This window comes from Miniopterus schreibersii (genome assembly GCF_964146895.1).
Source record: "Miniopterus schreibersii genome assembly, chromosome: 17".
In the NCBI taxonomy this organism is placed as follows: domain Eukaryota; kingdom Metazoa; phylum Chordata; class Mammalia; order Chiroptera; family Miniopteridae; genus Miniopterus; species Miniopterus schreibersii.
In genome coordinates, this window is record NC_138117.1 from 15,583,807 (window position 1) to 15,603,065 (window position 19,259).

The window sequence follows — 19,259 nt, forward strand, 5'->3', positions numbered from 1 at the left end:
CTCGGTGAGTTCCGGGAACCACTCTGGGCTTGTTTCTGCACCTGTAAAATGGCAATTAGAGGCCTGCGACTCCTGGGTGTGGTGTGTAAGCAAATAATGACTTGTTTGGGGGGGGGGGTTCTGGAGTTTCTTGGAAAGACTCTGTGCAAGCAGAAAGAGCACCACTCTTGTGAGTCTTCAGAGGATGACATTAGAGCTGGCGATGTCAATATGTTGCTCTGTGTTCCTTTAGAACAGGAGACCTCTTAGGAAAAAGCCCATGTGGAAGAAAGCGGTGAAAATCTCAGGTCTAATGAGATAAGGAAGGCTGACTTTGGGACCTTCCCATCGTGGCCCTGTACTTATGCCTTATCTCAAGGATGAGATGAAAAATTTATTTATTTAATTTTTAAATTACAGTTGACATACACTATTATATCAGTTTCGGGTGTACCACATAGTGATTAGACATTTGTATACCTTACAGAGTGATCATCCTGATAAGTTTAGTACTCATCTGGAACCATACATAGCTATTAGGCATGAGAGATTTGAAAGGGACTTCTGAACTTTTATGCACACGTCATTAAAAAGTATTTGTTATATATCCCTCACAAACTGATGCTGACTCCCTGGGATGGTGTAACTCACCAGGACCATTCCCTGTCCCCCAGGCGTGTCATCTTCATTAATGCCAACATGAAGACAATATGATGACTTGTTTTGCAGGCACTTCTGCGAGCCCCATCTGTATTTACATTGGTAGCAGGATCTGTGTGATATATAAATTGTATAAATTTTCACCTTGCCATGACACTCTAGCATAGCTAGAATGTTTTTTCCTTCTTAGCCTGTATGAGCATAAAATAGGCAGAAGACAGATGCTTCTGCCATTTATAATTTGATGGGATGGAAGGCTCTCCACACGTAAAAATCAGAAGGTCTGGGTTCAAATCCTGACTCTCTTCCTTTCAAAATGTGACTGATCACATCACTGTAATTTTTGTGGGCTCTCTCCCTTATCCATCAAATGAGTTTGCCAGTGGGCCACTCCCTGGTGAGGTGCTAGATCAGCAGCGGTCTCTGATTCCAGGATTCACAGGGATATCGTTAGTCCCAGCTGTGACAGTGCCTGGCTCCTTTCAGATGTAAGGTATTCCGGTTATGATTTCTGCGAATACTGCTTCATCATGATCTTAAATAGTGAACTACATACGAATCAAACGTGCTTTCTACCTGGGTGTGTTTTCTATCCCAGTTCTTTGTGGTGACAAGACACACAGCACACATGGGACTTTGCTTTGTACTGACTTGACAGGAGGCCTGGAAGGGCTCTGGATAGAACTTACAGCTCTGCCTTTCTCATTCACAGAGCCATTGCTTAGAGGCCCCCTGAAAAGGAGCCTTGCTGGTGAACCATTTGACGTTGCTACAGTAGAAGGCGGTTACCGCAGCTTTCTGCATATTATGTATGTGTGTCTGTGTGTGTGTTTCCAAGACCTCTTCCTTCTGGCTCTCCAGAATCACATGTGCTCTCTTAATATTAACCAATTCCATTCTCTTTCCTGCTGATCACTGCCTGTATTTGTTTTGTTGTTTTGGCTAGGCTGGGAGAGTCCAGACATCTTCTTGAAGCAAAACTACATGAAATGTGTATTAGGATCTTATCTCACATAAAAACACACATATATGTGTGTACATAATAATGCAAGGATACATATGCAGCTATTAATATTGGGTTCCTTTGGGGTTGATGGAAATTTCAAACACACCCCAAAGTAAATACAATAGTGTAGCAAACTCCCACGCATCTGTCTCCTAGTTTCAACAAGGACCAATTAATCACGTTACCCAACTTTGTATTACATGTATTTGAATTTTTTCTCTACCATGAACATGTATTATTTTGATCATTTGAAATTTTAATTCTAAAATAAATGCAAATGTTCAAAGGAAATGCAGTATGTTAGATATCACTTGTTCCTCTCTTCTCTCACCCTTTTGGGTGATTTTCTCTGAGTTCTCTGATCCCCAGGGACAGATATTGGCTGTTGCAGAACATCTGGAAAGGACAATAGCTTTGGTTTAAAGCACATTTATGTCAGGGCTGTGGCCCAAATCACAAGGCTCACACTGTCAGCCCCACTGTTTGGCTTGCTGTGTTTTTTAATTAAACCATTTACTTTGGCTGAGATTTATGACGCTGTTTTTAAATGAGAATCTGTAGTTTCTGCCTCCCCTTTGTTCCTTTGCTTCCACAACCTGCTGCAGTTCTCTGCAAGCTCTTTAAAAAAACAACAACAAAAATCCAACAATTCTCCTTCCCTTATCAGATGGACGGTAATTTCGTAGAGATTATTAGCACCCTGCACTCAGTAGTGTTTGTTCTGCTCGGGCGGGAAGAGGAAATTGTCTGATGCAATTTCGGCAGCTGGTTAGCTGGACAGGAATAGAACATGACAAAATCACCTTGAATCTAAAGCCTGCGCACCAGCTGTCTGAGATGAATGATGGCAAGGAATTCCTTAGCCGGTGGGATTGAAAAGGCAGCTGAAATGGAGGTGGTTAGCTCTCCCCAGTGGTGCAGTGTGGAGTGATTTGACTGATGTGGATTGATCCTGAGTACACAGTAGGCACAATGTTTTTCACATCATTGAGGATCTGTCTCCTACTTTGTGCCAGGCACTAGAATGATAAAACTAAATAAGCGACTCTCCCTGAGTATTCCTGACCTCACTTAATTGCAAGACAGTGAGATGATTGCTTTATTAGTGTCATTAAAATCTGAGAAAACAGAGGACAGGTTGTTTCCTGGCTTTGGTGGGCTGGGCAGTCACAGAGGAGTGCCTTTCGAGCTGAAGAGCAAGTAGAATTTTTCGAATTATCGAAGCCTGAGGGAGGGCGCATTCTAAGCAGAGGGGGGCCTGTCTGGATCAGAGACACGGAGGGGAGCTCAGTGCGTCCAGGCTGCAGGGCAGGTGTGCTTGTGGTTGGGAGGTGAGAGAGAAGCCAGGAAGCTTGGGGGAGGCCCAGGGTCAGGGTGGAAGGCCTTTGAAGAGAATATGTTCTAGAGCATGCTCCTTAGCACCTGGGTAGGTGAGGTTCTTTTGGATCCAGGGAATCGAGGCTTACACAGGGACCTGAGGGGGTCGGTCCTGTTCTGGTTATTGTAGGGTGTGCATAGCTGGAAGAAGCCTGGAAAACTTGAAAGAGCCACGGTTGTCTCTCGCCATCTCTCGTTTCCAACTTCACAGGCGTTCTTCTGTCCCCTCAGCCTCCCTGTGCTGTCACACCCCACTCCTCCCACCCCTCAGTGTCTTTTAGTTCTGCAGACTTTCGGCCTTTGTTCTAGGAGTCCGTGTAAACAGTCTGGAGGACGTGCAGGGTATGGTGGGAGAACCAGATGGGGAAACCAGGAGGCACTCTGCACTGGGCACCCGAACCCCGTTAGTGAGAGCACCCCACATCGCTCTGTTCTACACATTGATGTCCAGGCGACGGCTGCTTCAGGAAAGTGTTCCCCATGGCACAACTGGAGTTTGAAAACTTCACTCCAGTTTAAATCTTGGAGGGAGCCATTCTGCTTGGCCTAGCCAATTATTGTCACTTAAACTGGGTAGAATCTTATGCCCCTGGTCTCCTTGTTGACCTGCCCATGGGCATGGGCAGGGATGCCCCAGGCAAAGAAAACAGACAGGGGGGTTTGAACCCTGCTTGGATGGGTAAGGGGTGGAAGGCGGTTTAACTCAAAGAAGGTGTTGGACATCGCAGACAGTATGTTAAGGACCCATGGTGCCAGGCAAAACACTTAATGATGTGTTTGCAGTGTAGAAATTCTTACCTCTTTATTGGGCAACTTTTTACTAGAATGTACAATTTTTAATGCTCATTTTTATTTATTTAATTTATTTATTTTCCTCACCTGAGGATATGTTTTTTATTGATTTTAGAGAGAATAAGAGAGACACACAGAGAGACATGTCGATGTGAGAGAGAAATACCGATTTGTTGCCTCCTGTATACACCCCGACCAAGGATGGAACCCTAGTGGGGAATGGAACCCACAACCTTTTGGTGTAAGGACGGTGCTCCAACCAACTGAGCCACCTGGCCAGAGCTCAGTGCTCATTTTTAGAATCTGTGTTTCTGAGATTAAAAGAAAAAAAATAGTAGCACAGTTATTGAGCATTTTTAACTCCTGGTAACATGTCTAAAAATATCAAGTTTCATGCTATGTCCCCAGTCCAGAGTTCTTTTCTCTCCATCATATTTCTGCTTGGTTTTCTAAACATGGAAATGCACCATACCCTGGTGGGCTGAGGGTGCTGGCTAGTGCTTTCCCACTGAGCAGGGTGGGGACCAGTGGGAATCAAACATGCTCAAGAATTAGAACCAAGCTTGGGGTTCATGAAAGGAAGTAACTGAAAGGTTTCGTTCTGTAGTATTTAAAGATAAATATTACCTAATATATATTTTTTAAAGTTGGAAAGTTTACAGGAGCTAAAACTCCTCTTTTGGCTCATACCCTATTTTTCCCTCCACCAAATTATATGGTAGCTTATCCCGCATTTCACTTTCTAAATAAATTGGTCTTTATTATTCTTGAATTCCTGGCAGACATCACGTCTAAAAATTAATGTTTTGCATTCTGCCACTTTGAGCATGTTAAACAAATTACTCAGTGTCCTTGTCACTGAATTCATTAGAAGGATTCATGTGATGACTTTAGTGCATCTATGTGAACTTTTTTTTTAATTAGAGCTCATTTATTTTTTATTAATAATTATACCTTTACATGGGTATCATTTGTGGTTTTTATATGAGCTGCCTTGGGGAGTTGGCATGAGGATTAATACCAATAAAGCAGTTAAAACTGTGCCTAGCACATGCTAAGGCTCAAAGGCTAACTTTATCCCCGTTAGCTTTGTGACAGTGTGATCAGGGTGATGCCATTTTACCAGTGGGACTCTGATGCTCAGAAGTTGATCACCTGGAATTACAGACAGTGTCAGGTTGACAGCCACATCTCCATATTCCTAGTCTTGTGCTCCTGACTGTCCTCATAACTGACATTCGAGGGGTTAGTATTTCTTTCTCTTTAAAGTTAATTTTAAAAATCTTTTCTCAAATTTTGAATTACAGTTGACATTCTATATTATATTAGTTTCAGGTGTACAGCATAGTGGTTAGACATTTGGGGTTTAGTATTTCAACCCAGGAATGTTGGGGGGATGCAGACATCAGGCCATGGCAGTTAGTTAAGTCAGCATGTGTGAAAATGCTTAGTACAATGCTGGGCATATGGTAGGAATGCCATTAAAATGGTTCTTTTCTTTCTATGCAGTTAACAGATGTCAGGACTCTGTCATTTCTGTTCTCCTGTCCCATTCCCCCTCCTGACACCCCATCTGAGCCCTTCCTCCCCAGGCTACTCAGGAGCCTCCAGTCTTCAACAGTTGGTTTTCATAGTCAGCTCTGGCTGCCATAACAAAGTATAATAGATTGAGTGGCTTAAACAACAGAAATTTACTCTTAGAGTTCTGGAGGCTAGAAATCTGAGATCAAGGTGTTGGCAGGGTTATTTTTTTCTGAGGCCTCTCTTTGGCTTATAGATGGCCTCCTTCTCTCTGTGTGTCACATGGGCTTTCATTTGTGCATGTCTGTGTCCTCACCTTCTCTCCTGATAAGGACACCAGCCCACCGTGTTGACCTCATTGTAATTTAATTGCCTTTTCAAAGACTCTGTCTCCAAATACAGCCACATGCTGAGGTACCAGGTCTTAGGGCCTCAGCATTTGAATTTTAGGGCAATACTGATCGACCTATAACAGTGTCTAACAAGGAAGAGTAGCTTAGCCTCAGCGCTCCCAACTCCTAATCACTACCCTTGGGGTATCAAAACCCATTAATTATCACTCTGTGCACTCGGTCAAAAAAATAGGTAAGAGTATGATCCAGTTCCTTCCTTAGGGAGTGGCAGGAAGGAAGGTGAGACGTGTTGTGTGTCAGGTACTATGCTGGGTTGCTGGTGCTTCACAGACATTATGTCCCCAAATCTCAACATTGCAAGGACAAGGTAGGCACAATCGTCTCCATTTTACAGAGAAAGAAAGAGACATTAAGTTACTTGCCCAGGTCACACAGTTGCTGTGTGATTTTCTCCTGTGGCATTCCTGTTTCTCAACAATGTTGAGAATTGGTATAAGGAGCATAGGAGCTATGTGGGTGAAGTAGGAGAGCAGACCTCGTGGTTCACCCAACTCAAACCCTTCACTTGAGAATTAAAAAGTAAATAAATGCAAGGTGATCAAAGAAGGCAAGATAAATGGGATAAACTTTTTTTTTTCCAGACAGGCTTAAGACTTGTGGGAAAAAGTTACTGAGTTCTGAAGGGAATAGAGGAAGGCTCTGTGTCAACCTTGCCTCCACACTCATCTATCAGCCCATAAAAATTTTATTCATTCAACAGCTTTGTCCATCTCCTGGATTTTTGATTATTTCTCCCCAGCTAGAGCAGCATGATGTTCCCATTGAAAAGCTGGACTCTGAAATGAGACCATCAGGGTTCATATCTTGGCTGTGTGGCCTTAGGCAGGTCTCTGAGACTTAATGTCTCTGAGACCTCAGTTCTCTCTCCAGGAAGAAAGGAAGGGAGGGAGGAAAGGGGGGGGTGGAAATAAAGAGGACAGCAATAACTTCTGATGAGATTGTCATTGTAAACATTAAGTGAGTCAGTCTATGCAAAGTGCTCACATTAGCACCTGGAACCTCGTAAACCTCATGAAAGGATTAACTGTTGCCTGTATAGAAAATAAGGCCCATAAAAGCAAGGATCTTTGTGTATTTTCTGATGTGTGTCTTCAATGCCTGGAAGTACCTAATGGGCAGGTGATTAGACATATAGTCGTAAATTCATATTTGTAATATGAATGAGTGGGAATGCAAATATGGTGGAGTCCGAGCAATCTGTGAAGAGGAAGTACCTGGTTTCAGGAGTTTCTGTTTGTTGGTTGGTTGGTTGAAGCCACAAGCCCACTGGTGGAGAGAGAAACAGAAGGGAGCGAGGCAGGGGAGGGGTGGGAGAGCCTTTCTCAGCCTCCTGAATGGCAGGAGAGCTCTAGGTTGTCTGGTTGTTTTCCCTCCCATTTACCTGTATCACCTGTAGGCCTGGGGATGGCTCACTCTCTGGGACCTCTGGGCTCTGACAGTGTGGAAATCATCCACTGACATTGAAATGTTTGAATGGCACTCTGGTACCTTCAGGCTTCCGTTCTGTCACTGCTCTCTGGGATTGGTTTAATACTTTGTGTTGTCATCAAAATTTGTAAAACGATTGCCCAATTTTCTTTCCAGGCTCAGGCTGCATGAAGAAAAGGTTATTAAAGATAGGCGACATCATCTCAAAACCTACCCAAACTGTTTCGTTGCAAAAGAACTGATTGACTGGCTGATTGAGCACAAAGAGGCTTCTGACCGCGAGACAGCAATTAAACTCATGCAGAAATTAGCAGACCGGGGCATCATTCATCATGGTAAGTGAGGTGGCAGGCAGAGTCATTGAAGGGAAATGAAGGACTGCATCTTCTCTTCTATATATGAACCTACCCACTAAGAAACAAAACATTTTACTTTAATTGTCTCGTGTATACCTTTCCCCAGCTTCATTTCCTTCCTCTCTCTAGGAGGCATTTGGGTTTATTTCCATGGACTTCCTTATACTTTCCCTTTCTGTATATGCATCTTTTTGCAACATATCATTTTGTTTTAAATGTTTTTAATCATTACAGAGATGCTTGTTCATTCTTCTGCAGCTTGCTCAACATGCTTTGGGGAGACTTGTCCACACTGACAGCGTACCTCCTGGATTTCCATTTTCATTGTTATGTCTGCCATGCGTAATTGTGCCGTCATGGACATTTATCCATGGACATTTAGCTTTTTGCTGTTACTTTCAATGGTGCAATGAATATTCATGGACACATCTCCTTGGAATCTCTAACCCTGGCCAAGATCTTGTAAATGCTGTTCCCTTCTTGGGCTGGAATGCCCTTTCTCTTCACTTTTGCCCAGTTGCTACTCATTGTTCATGTCTCCACTTACATGCACTCTGCAGAGAAGCATCCAGTCTCCAAAGCTAGGCTACCAGGGTACTGGGTACTCCTCCTTGGGGCCCTCAGCATCTCTTCACCTCCTTCATAGCCTCATCACACCATATTTTAATTACTTGTTGACATTTCTCTTTAGCTTGCTAGATTTCACATTCTTTATGGTTGATGCCTACCCCAATATCATGCTCAAGCAGAATTTGTGGAATGAATGATGAGTTGAATTTTGTGACCCTTTTAATAGATAATGATGATTATGTGATAGCTAAGAACACTGAGCACTTACTCTGTTCCAGGTACTGTGCTAAATACTCTGTGTGTATTAAATCATATAGGAGGTTGCTTGAGAAATTAGGTAGTAAAACAAATCTTAGTTAGCATTTTAATTCATTTGAATAAATAAAGAACATTTTTTCTTATTTGCCCCTCTCTGAACATTGTGTTTTAGTGTGTGACGAGCACAAGGAATTCAAGGATGTCAAACTCTTCTACCGCTTTAGAAAGGATGACGGTACCTTCCCACTGGACAACGAAGTGAAGGCCTTCATGCGAGGACAGAGGCTATATGAGAAGTATGTTGCCCGTGAAATCCCCCACTGTAACCTTAACTTCTGGAGAGAAGCAAGGCTATTTTAGTCTTTTATCATTTTGGCTTCAGCCTGGCTCTTCCATGTGGGATGGTTATATAACTGTTCCTTTAAGAATGAGAAAACTTCCTCACTTATTTGCTTTTCTCTTTGCCAGAAATGAAGTCAACTTCATAAGATTCTTAACACAATTTATTTAAGTAGTATTTTCTATATTTTAGTTGATTTAACAAGACCCCAGAAGTAAAAACAGAAGGTTGGAGCCTGATGTTTGCCATGAAATGATGCTGTTATAACTTGGAGGTTTCGTCTTGTAAATGGCTAGAGATGCAGTGCCAAGTGCAGTGGAAATTTAAGTTCAAGTAAAAAAAATGAGTGATGAATGAACTTTAGATTGCAGGATGGTCTAAGAGGAAGAATCTCTCTGTGTTTTGAGAAATGAATATACCATAGCCCAGGAGTATTTGGTTGGTGGATCTTGAATCTCCCCAGTGGTCTCTGAGCTGATCTGCTATTTCCCTGGTCCCTATTCCATCCTACCTTCCTGGGGTTTTTTTGTTTTTGTTTTTTTCCCTGGGCAACCATAAGAGTAAGGAGTGCAGGAGTAATGGCATGCCCTCATTAACTCTGGTTGCCTTTCGAGGTTTCAGGGAGTTAAAAATATGTGTATCACATAAAAGAGCCTATTCTGCGATGGGTGGGTTGGTGCATGGGGGAGAGGGCCCGGGTGGTCAGAACAGTAGATGAGTTGGGGCCAGATCATATAGTACCCTTAAGGCTATGATATGAATTGAAGATTTTATTTTAAGTATAATGGGAAGCCATTGGAGAGTAGGGAGTAGAAAAGTGGCATTCTGATGTACTTTTTGTGTATGCTGTTCCCTCTGCCTAAAAGACTCTTGAGACTACTCTCACCCCTTCCCCTAGTTCACTCTGACTCTTCCTGGCCTCCTGTTCAATATGACCTTCTCTGTGAATCCTTCCATATCCCCTTAGGACTGAATTAGGTGCTGCAATTGTGTGTTTACCCATCAAAGAGCTGTATTAAAATTTTGTCTTTCTTCGTTCATTGTGCATTAGATTATGAAACATAAGTGTAGGGACTGCTTTATCCTACTTTGTATTTTTTATCGTTTCCCATGTGCTTGGCCAGTTATAAATGGTAAATATTTGCTGAAAAGTATGAATAAGCTCTTTGATCCCTGGACGAGTTGATCAATATTGCTGTACTTTCTCTGTGTGCAGTTGGCTTTCCAGTCATTAGTGTTCAGTGTCTCAATTTCCAAGTAAAGTTATTTCTCCAAGCTGCTTGTGAAATTAGCACTAGTAAAGTAATTTAATAAGTACTTAACCTTGCATGAACTGGCTGCCACCTCGCAAATCTTGGCCCCTACTTTTGGTTGCTGGATCATGCATGGAACAAACTCTAGGCCCTTGGGAATTGATGGTATGCTGTTTACCTATTTGATCAGTTTTGTGTAGTGTAATTATATTTTATGCATTTTCCTTGTTTCTCTGGCTGTCTTTTCCATGAATCTCAGCATGTATTATTATTTTGTGAGTTTTGGATACTTTTAAAAATAACATTAAGAACTGCATTGTTTCTTTTGTTCATAGCTCATCTTTCAATCTTTTCAAGTATTTTATTTATTTTAGAATTGAAGTTTTTTTCGATATTATTTTACCCAGAACCCTTGTTTGGGATACCTCTGACATTTGGGAAAGAAGGTCTTGCAAAATACAGGATGGGGCAAAAGTAGGATTACAGTTATTCCTGTGGAAAATAATACAAAACATAATAATACAAGAATAAATTCTGTGTTTCACGTACTCACAGCTGTAAATCTATTTTTGTCCCACCCTGTGTATATTCCTTTTGTTGTTTTCCTTTGAAGAAAATGACAACTGATAATATTTGTTGATTGCTAACTATGTACTGGACATCCTGACTAGTCCATTTTATTTAATCATCATAACAAACTCTATATTATCATTGTCTCCACTTTATGCACGAGAAGAATGTGGCAGGGAGAGGCTAAGTCTCTTACCCAAGGTCACCTCACTAGTAAAAATAAGCTGGGATGTGAACCCAAGAGCTCAGAGTCCAAACTTATTGCTACCAGGCTATTAATAAATATTTTCCTTTAGTGGAGATTATATGAATAAAATCAAGGCTCACTTCAAAATGTAGTTTATCTTAAAATGTAAGGTGGAGTTTGTAACCAGATATGGAACTTTCTATAAAAATTTATTGATAATATCCCAGGATTCTAAAGCAGATACTGGCAAAAGAGAGCAAGATGATTTCCCTTCATGGTAAATCTTTGTGGTGTTCCTTAAATGTCATCAAAACAGTAGTGCCTTTTTTTGTAACTTACACTCCTCAAAGCACTTCCATTAGATTATTTTATCTGAACTTCCTTAATAGAGTAATAATAGAGTAGTAAATAATAATAATAATGATGATGTAGTAAGTAATGATATAAACTAGACGGGACATTACATTATGGCCTAGAAGGAGGAGCCTCTGGGACCAGAAGCAGTTAAGTCATTTCTGGGTGGTGACGCTGCAGTTTGAGGGCGACAGAGGAGAAGCCTGAATCCTGGTGGCAGGTGTGCAGACCACTGCTCTTCCACAACCTCTCACCAGCTCCAAGGGGCTGGCTGTGTTGTCAGGGTTTCCTTTTTGCTCTGTGTTTGCTTGCTTGTTTTGTGCTATGAATAGACTTGGTGAAACTTGGTGGTTTCGGGCTGGGGTTTTACTGAGCTTTGCTGATTTGGGCGTACGCTGGCTTTCTCACCCGCAGTGCTATTTCTCAGCTATTTCATAAGACAAATCTAGGTATCAAAACTGAAATTCAGTGACTCTGCTGCCTCTTAATGTCTTTGTCACTCCAGTTACCTTCACTTTGAGGTACTCAGACGAAGGCTAGTTAAGGGGCAGAAGCCTGCCCTTTCAAGTTGTCCCAATATGAGAAAAGTTAAGGTGAGCTGGTGACATGACTCCTCCCGTGCAGCGAGTCAGGGCAGGTATGGGCTTTGGAGTCACACAGCCCTGGTCTCCAGTCACAGCCTCTTGTTCCGTGACCTTGAGTAGGCTGCTGAACCTCTGATCTGCAGTCTTAAATAGAGAGAAGGCTGGGACCCATATGGAAACGCTGTTGGGTGGATTAAGTGAAATACGGTTGTACAATGCTAAGCACAGGGCTTGGCTCACAGTGAGAACCTGAGAAATGTGAGCTGCTGCTGTTAGAGTTGTAAACAATAATATAAGTGAATGATGCCTATTATTCTTACATTATTTTAAAACGTAGTCTAGCGTAGTACTTAGGAGTCTAGGAGCCAGGCTACCTGGGTGTGAATCCTGGCTCTGGTCCTTTGGGCATGTGGTTTCACCCCTCTGTGCCTCCATTTGCCCATCTAGTAAATGGAGATAAGGATTGTGTTGACCTCACAGACTTCTTGTGGGCATTAAATGAACTACTAAGTATAAGCACACAGAACAGGGCTGACCCAGCGTGATTGCATCCTGTTGCTCACCTCCAGCTGCCAGCTTGAAGGGAGCATGAGAGAGAGGGTGTGTGCTCCTGGGTTAGTGCCCAGACTTTGTCATTTTGAGGACTTCATCTGAGCACATCCAGGGTACAATGCATTTTTCATCAACAAGGTTTCATTAAACCTTCATTTCATATGGACTGGAGATACAAAGAGTGAGGCATGACATCTCTCCAGGAGGAGCTTAGTTTCCCCCTTAATTTAGCATGAGCACAAGTACCCCAGACATATAGCATGTGAACATAATTCACATTCTCCCCAAACAGTACAATTTTTAGCTTTTAAGTAAAACCTTTGTAAGCAGGATCAATATCTGCTACTTAAAAGAACAGTGAATCTGTGTACACTCCCTTCACATGCTAGAAGATATTTGGGAGGCATTTGGAGCTACAAAACTTGGTTATCTTTCAGCAGTTAGAAAAATAGATCCCTTTAAGAAAAAGTTGAACTTTGGATTATTAAGTGTCCTATATACTGATAAACAGAATTAGCCATCAAAGAGAATATGAGTTAGAGGTACAATGTGGATTTTCCTTACTACAACTAATAGTTGAACCCCACATTTGAAACTAAGCTTGATTTCATCTTCAGACATAGAGGAGATTCTCAGTTCTAATCTAACCTCAGTCTTAAATGGAGTTAAACCCCTTCTAGGTCTGGTTCATAAAGACATTAGTCTAGTTTTTTATCTAAAGGGCTGTTGGTTTTATCTAAAGGGCTGTTGAGTTTCTCTCTCCACCCCCTGGTAGTCTCTTTATTCTCCCTAGGAGTGTAGACCTGATTGAAGAATTGGTTTAAATGCCTGTATGCCATTCAACCTCTGTTGAGTTCCTACTGCTTCCTTTATATTCTGTCTTCCATAAACAGAAAAAGAAGTATAAAGGAAAACTGTATCCAAAGGGGAAAAGCCCTTTTGTATGTTTTATCTTTTTAAAATTTATCTTTATTGTTAAAAGCATTACAGATGTCCCCCTTTTTCCCCCATTGACCCCCTCCACCCCATGTGTGTTTTGTCTTATCAGAGGTTTCTCTACCATGTGCCCCTGGGACCTTTTTCCCCTTCTCTCCCAGTGCCTGGCACAATAAATATTTGCTGAATGAACAAAGGACTCTGCAGGCTGTGATGGCTGTGAGCTGCTGAGCTTGTACTGTGAAAGAGCTCCAGAGAGCTTGCTATTAATGACAAGCAGTGATAGCCAGAGGTTGACCTTGTCTTACCTCTTCAGGGTTTACAAAGCATCTTATATATTAACATGTTTGGTCCTCATGTAACTCTGTGAGTTATAACCAGTAGACACAATTAATACCACAGCAGAGATGGGGAGCATATGCTAGAGAGAGGTTTAATGAATGATATGACTCTAAATCATGAAGATGGAATTAAAAAAAAAAGTCTCCAAGCTTTTGTTCCATCTCTGGTATGGACACGCTTTTCAGACTGAGATCCTTTGTTCTGCAATTGATTCAAATTTTGTGTTGAAAATATGTTTGAATTATTTGGCAAACTTTAATAAAAATAGTTTCTAATATCTTACGTACAGCATTTTCACAGTTTACCTGTGTTGCTCAATTAATTAGTAGCTTCATAGAATCTTGCAGTAAACAATTTCTGCCTTCTTGGTTTATTTGAAGAGTGTCCAAAGATTGCATTGTTAGTGGGTCAAGAGTTGTTACTTTCTGCAACCTCTTATCTGGATGACACGGGTTGATTATGATACCGTATAACTAATGCCAAGAACTGTTAAGTGTCTTGAGATTTTACCCTACTAGCAAGCCAACAAGTTTCCTGGCCGTTTCATGGATGCTGGGAGAAAACACGAGACCCCTGGGTTAGGGACAAAAGACAGTTTATTACCTTCTGCAGTAGTAATAACTAGAGGTATCATCATTTTTTGGAACCAGTTCCCCAAGCCTTGTTCCCACAGAACAGCACAACCAGGACCATATGACACCTGCCTGGGTTGGGTTACAGAAGAGGAACCCCAAGCTCGAGGAACCTGACTCCTTTGTAATAGCCTTCAAGCACTCCTGCTCTCTGGCCCAGAAGGAGACATTATCTGTATCATACTGGACCATAAGCAAATCTGGAGACACTGCCTTTATCTTCCAAGCCTGTTCATTATGCAGACATTCTTGAAAAGATAGTCTAGAAAATAAGTTATCAGTGTTTCTGCCTGCAAGATTGGAAGAGATGTGAGAGACCCATGGAGAATTATCTTCCAACAACTAAAACAAAATGCACAAATTAAAGGGCCATCATCTCTTCTCATATCATCTCTTCTGTGTATTTAACAATGACTTTAGAACAAAACTTTAAGTGGTTTCATTCTATGTGCAGAGGAGTGTTAGAAAAAAAAATTCAGCTGAGTAAATTGGAAAATCTAATTGGCATTTTAAGCGAATCATGAATTGGGCAGCATCCCATCTAGCAACCGGAAGCGTTGTACAAAATGGAAGGTTTTCACTGGAAGAAGGGTGGAGCAAGGGAGCTATTAGTAAAAGAAAAGAAAGTATTATTTTGGGGCAAGACACCTTTTCTTTGGGAAAAGAGGAGGATTTTTATCACATAGGTTGCCTCTTCTCTCTATGGGGGATGGGGAGGGCCCATGTGACAGATGACTTGACTAAAAAAATTCCATACTGGTTGATTAAGATTATGTTTCTGGGAGAGGCTGAAACTGCAGTTAGATCAGGTATTTCATCTAGGCCTGTGGTTTTCTCCTCAATAGGAGTTGAAGAGACAGTGGCGTAAGCCTGAAGATTCTGATGATAATGATGAAAACAGCAAACATAGGGCATTATTGATGTTTATTGTATACCAAGTATTTTATGTGTGCCGTCTTATTAAAGCTTCATTCTAAACCAGTGGGATAAATACTGTCACTCTCCCTTTGGCAAATAAGGAAATTGAGACAACAGAGGTAGGCTAACGTGCTTACCTTAACGCAGCTGGAGAGCATGGGCAACATTTGAATCCTGGTTTCCAGCTCCAGAGCCCATGATCTTAACTGTTTTCAGTCTGCAGCGTCTACTTTGCAAAGATGCTACAGCTTCGATACAGGCGATAGCAATAGTGAACACCACTAAATAATGGCAAGCAATACGCAAAGTAATCGATATGTAAATGGAAAAATGTGTGTCTCCTGACTCTTACCCTGACCTGGTTTTGAAAATTGCATGCTCCTTGCTGTTTCTTGACAATGCCACCCTCCCCCTCCTACACAATATATGGCAATAATATTAGAGCTTTGTTCACATGCAGGGCAGCTAGCAGGTCAGCTGAGCTTGTCAGAAGTCATCAGCCCTCGATTGTCACCTACAGATTTCTAGTTCTGGTTGATTATTTAGAAATGACTTGATTTAAAGATAAACCTGTTGCTGCTTCAGCAGTAGACTGAGTTCATTGATGGAGATTGACTGTACTGGTTACTTCTGCCAAGTGTTCCTAATCCTGTGTGACTGTAAGGCTACGACCCAAGTCTCTGTAGCATCGATTTTTTGTCAGTCTATCTCTGTAGTTACTTTTTGATTTGGAAAAGCCATTCAAGATTTCCGGAGTTGGAGAGGCATGCGTCAGAGTTCTTTCCCAGCCACTGACTGAGACAGTCAGCCTTTCTGAGTCCGTTTTTCATCTGTGAAATGGGAAGAAAAGGCATAATTCCTATATCAGGACTAAATGAGGTGAAATTCCATGGAGTCTCATCTAATGCAGGATATGTTATATTTTTAATATGTAAGGGAAAATGCATGTAGTCAAAATATCCTTGTGTTAGCCAAGTTGCACTTAAAAAAACACAGCCTTTATATGCTAGAATTATATTCAGCATGATAAAATGCAGGACATTTCTGTTTGTCTTCCAGATCCATTCTCTCCCCTTTTCTAACCTACCCTGGGCCCCAGAAGGCTGATTTATATGGACTGTAACAGGCTCCATTGCAATCAACTAGGTCAGTGGGAGGCACTAGCAGCAAGTAGGTGGGAGGGAGGACAGTGAGGTCAGAGTGTTTTCTTCTCTGTTCCTCTCCTGCTATTGAAGGCTAGAGCTCCTCTCAGGTAGCCCTTTCCTTGTGTGTATCTGGTTTAGGCTCTGGAAACTGCCCTCTCTCCCAAAGCCTAAAGTTGATGATCACCACCATCTGCCAGCCTGGGAGCTTCACCATACCTTTTAGTTTCCCTTAATCCTGCCCATAGCTGTTGGAGTTCTCTTACATAAACTACCTTTTATTAGCGCATTTGCACATTTTTGTCATTTCCTGCTGGGACCCTGATTGATAGAGCCTGTGAGATCCACCTGGGAACTGAAACGGGTTGTTTCCTGTCTCGAATGGAGAAGAAGGCAGAAAGGTCCACACGCTCAGTGGAAATGTCACTTGCTCTTGCTGGTTTTTGTTCTGAGCATTAGAACTGGCACAGGGTACTCTCAGTAGCCATTGTTGTATGAGCAGGAAGTGCAGTTGGATTATAATGAATGATTTTGGCTCCTCTCTGCTCCTGTATCACCCTGGGTTCTAGCCTAGCAACCAGAGCACCCATCTCTCCAAGGTGATTTTGTCTGTTTCAGTCTCCCAGCCTGACTACAAGCTCTTTGATGTCTTGACCTTGAGGCCACATACATCTTTGGAGCCTCAGTGTCCAGGATAGCATGTGCCCAATAAATGTTTGTTGAAGAGATGAACAGATAAGTGGATGCATGGCCATTCTTATTTAGGAAAGAAGTCAATGGACAGGCTGTTTTTCCTCTAACCTGTGGAACGTTCAAATTTGAGTAAAACCAGTAGTATGTATTTCCTATTGTAAGATCACTCCGATTATGTTTACTCATTGTATCTTCTGATGATAAGTATTTAAAGGCTAAGAATTATAAGCATAGCCATTATTTACTGAGCACTTCTCTGCTCTAGGCACCATCCCAAGTATTTTTCACACATTATTTCTTTTCATTCTTTCTACACCTCTGAGAGGGAGAGGTTTTCACCATCAATTTACAGGTGAGGAAAGTGAATTTGAGATGGACTAAGTAACATGCTTTAAATCTCCAGTTGCTGAAGAGTAACTGGCCAAAAGTTGCTCATAATGCAGGCTCTTTACTTTCCCACAATTGCCATTAAAAATTTAAAATCAGTGAGTGAACCTATAGAAATTGAATAATATCTCTAGCATTCTTTAACTCCAATGACTAGTTTACATCAAAGGTCATTTTCTTCCCGTCTGGAAGAGATTAGGAACCCAGGGCCTTTTCTAGAGGAAATAACTCATTTGTTTTTCAGTTTTGAGATTCTAGCCTGAGTGGCTCAAGGGGGATGGGACGGGGTGAGGCTTCCCCAGACATTCTGCAACAAGGGGGAAAAATAACCCTCAGAATAGAAGAGGGAGAGAACCTTCTGAGAGAAGAGGCAGACGTGGAAGCAAAGTAAAAGTGGGTCTTGCATGAGTGATACAAATGGGAGACGGAGCTGAGAGTTTTCACAGGAGGGGGATATTCTATTTTTCAGGCTTTGTTTGGAGGCTCCTGGGGTGGGTAGCTTTATCTTTAAGCACAGAGAGATGATTCCAAGAGGTGTAGTGGCTGTGTTGTTTTTCTTGCTTTGTTTGCTAAATGGAAAGACCCCTGCTTAATTATAGTTTTTTCACAAGCTGGGGAGTGTAAGCAAAGTCATTGTTCCACCAAATGCAAAAAAGCACCAAAGTGACAAAAAGCATTTAATAATTTCAGAGCCCTTAACAAAGAGTCGTTCAGCCAGAAAGAAAGAAAATCCATATAACATTTTAAACTTTATTAAAGTTCAATGTGTTGTTAAAGTTTAGCTACAAAGGTAAATTTATTGAAGTGTAATACATATTAAGTACCCATATCATAAGTGTGCTGTTCAACAAATTTTCATAAACTGAACATACTTATGGAACCACTCAAATAGTAATTTTTAGAACTTGCCCTCTGTATTCTACCATGGTTTAACATCTTAAATAAAATTAACTTTTGCATCAACGTTAGCATTCTCTAGAATATAAAATATCCTTTTAAGAAACTGAACTTCTTTGGCTTTTTTTATGTTTCACCCGTCACTTGAGTGGCACCTCCTCTCCCAGAGTCTTGGAATTGGTTCTTCTGGCTGATTTGGACTATTGCCCAACCTGACAAGAATTGACAAGAGTTGACAGGGGTCAGCTTTCCAGAGTGTGTGTGTGTGTGTGTGTGTAGCTGTGTACATCTTTTGCGCACTGCTACTTTGTGCTAGGTGATGTGCTATATGCTTCATACAGATTAGCTCTAATTTTTACAACACCGTTGAGGTAAGCATCATTATCCTCATTACATATAAGAACAAACTCAGGATTATAGAGCCCGACAGCAGCTTGGACGCCACAGTGAACAAACTCAGGATTATAAAGCCCAACAGCAGCTTGGATGCCACAGTCAGGAGAGTCAGCCCCGGGACTGCTTCCCTTTGCCACTGTCTCTCTGGAACTGTTATGCTAAAAGGCGAGAGGAAGAGATGGCAATTAGTGAGCGCACTCCCAGATTCCTCCGCGAGGCACTGGGATGTTGTTTTGTACTCCTCGAGTTCCTTCCTGCGCCAGGACAGATAGATTCAGAAAGACTCAAGTCTAACCTTTCCATCGCATTTCACTTTAGCAGACCATTTCCTCCCCTCTGGTTCGTGCTAAGAGACTGCTTCTATGTCAGTGATTTTCAACACCTGTGCTGCAAGATTTTTCTTTTTAATTTTCTTTTTGTTTAAAATATTGCATATGTCCCTTTTTCAATAATTTTTAAAACATGCAACACCTGACCATTTAGTCAGGGGCACTGACCTCTTTTCCCCTTAGACTGTCAAATAAAAATATGACAACAATAGCCGTCTGGTGTGAATGAATCAAAATTATACCTATTTTTTGTCAGATCAGCAAAAAATATAACTTTAAAAAAAAAGTTTTTATTGATTTTAGAAAGAGAGGAAGGGAGAGGGGTAGAGAGATAAAAACATCGATGGGAGAGCGAAACATTGATCGGCTGCAAACCAGTGACCTCTT

General features: G+C 41.6%; 1 protein-coding gene across 1 annotated transcript in view; it reads left to right on the plus strand.

The window, feature by feature from the left end:
• The window catches only part of DEPTOR (DEP domain containing MTOR interacting protein), a 94,459-nt gene that overhangs the window by 24,401 nt on the left and 50,799 nt on the right, over positions 1-19,259 (plus strand). Inside the window, exons 2-3 of the mRNA XM_081117088.1 lie at positions 7,333-7,511; positions 8,533-8,656. Coding sequence (XP_080973214.1) covers positions 7,333-7,511; positions 8,533-8,656 — 303 coding nt within the window. The remainder of the gene's footprint in view (positions 1-7,332; positions 7,512-8,532; positions 8,657-19,259) is intronic.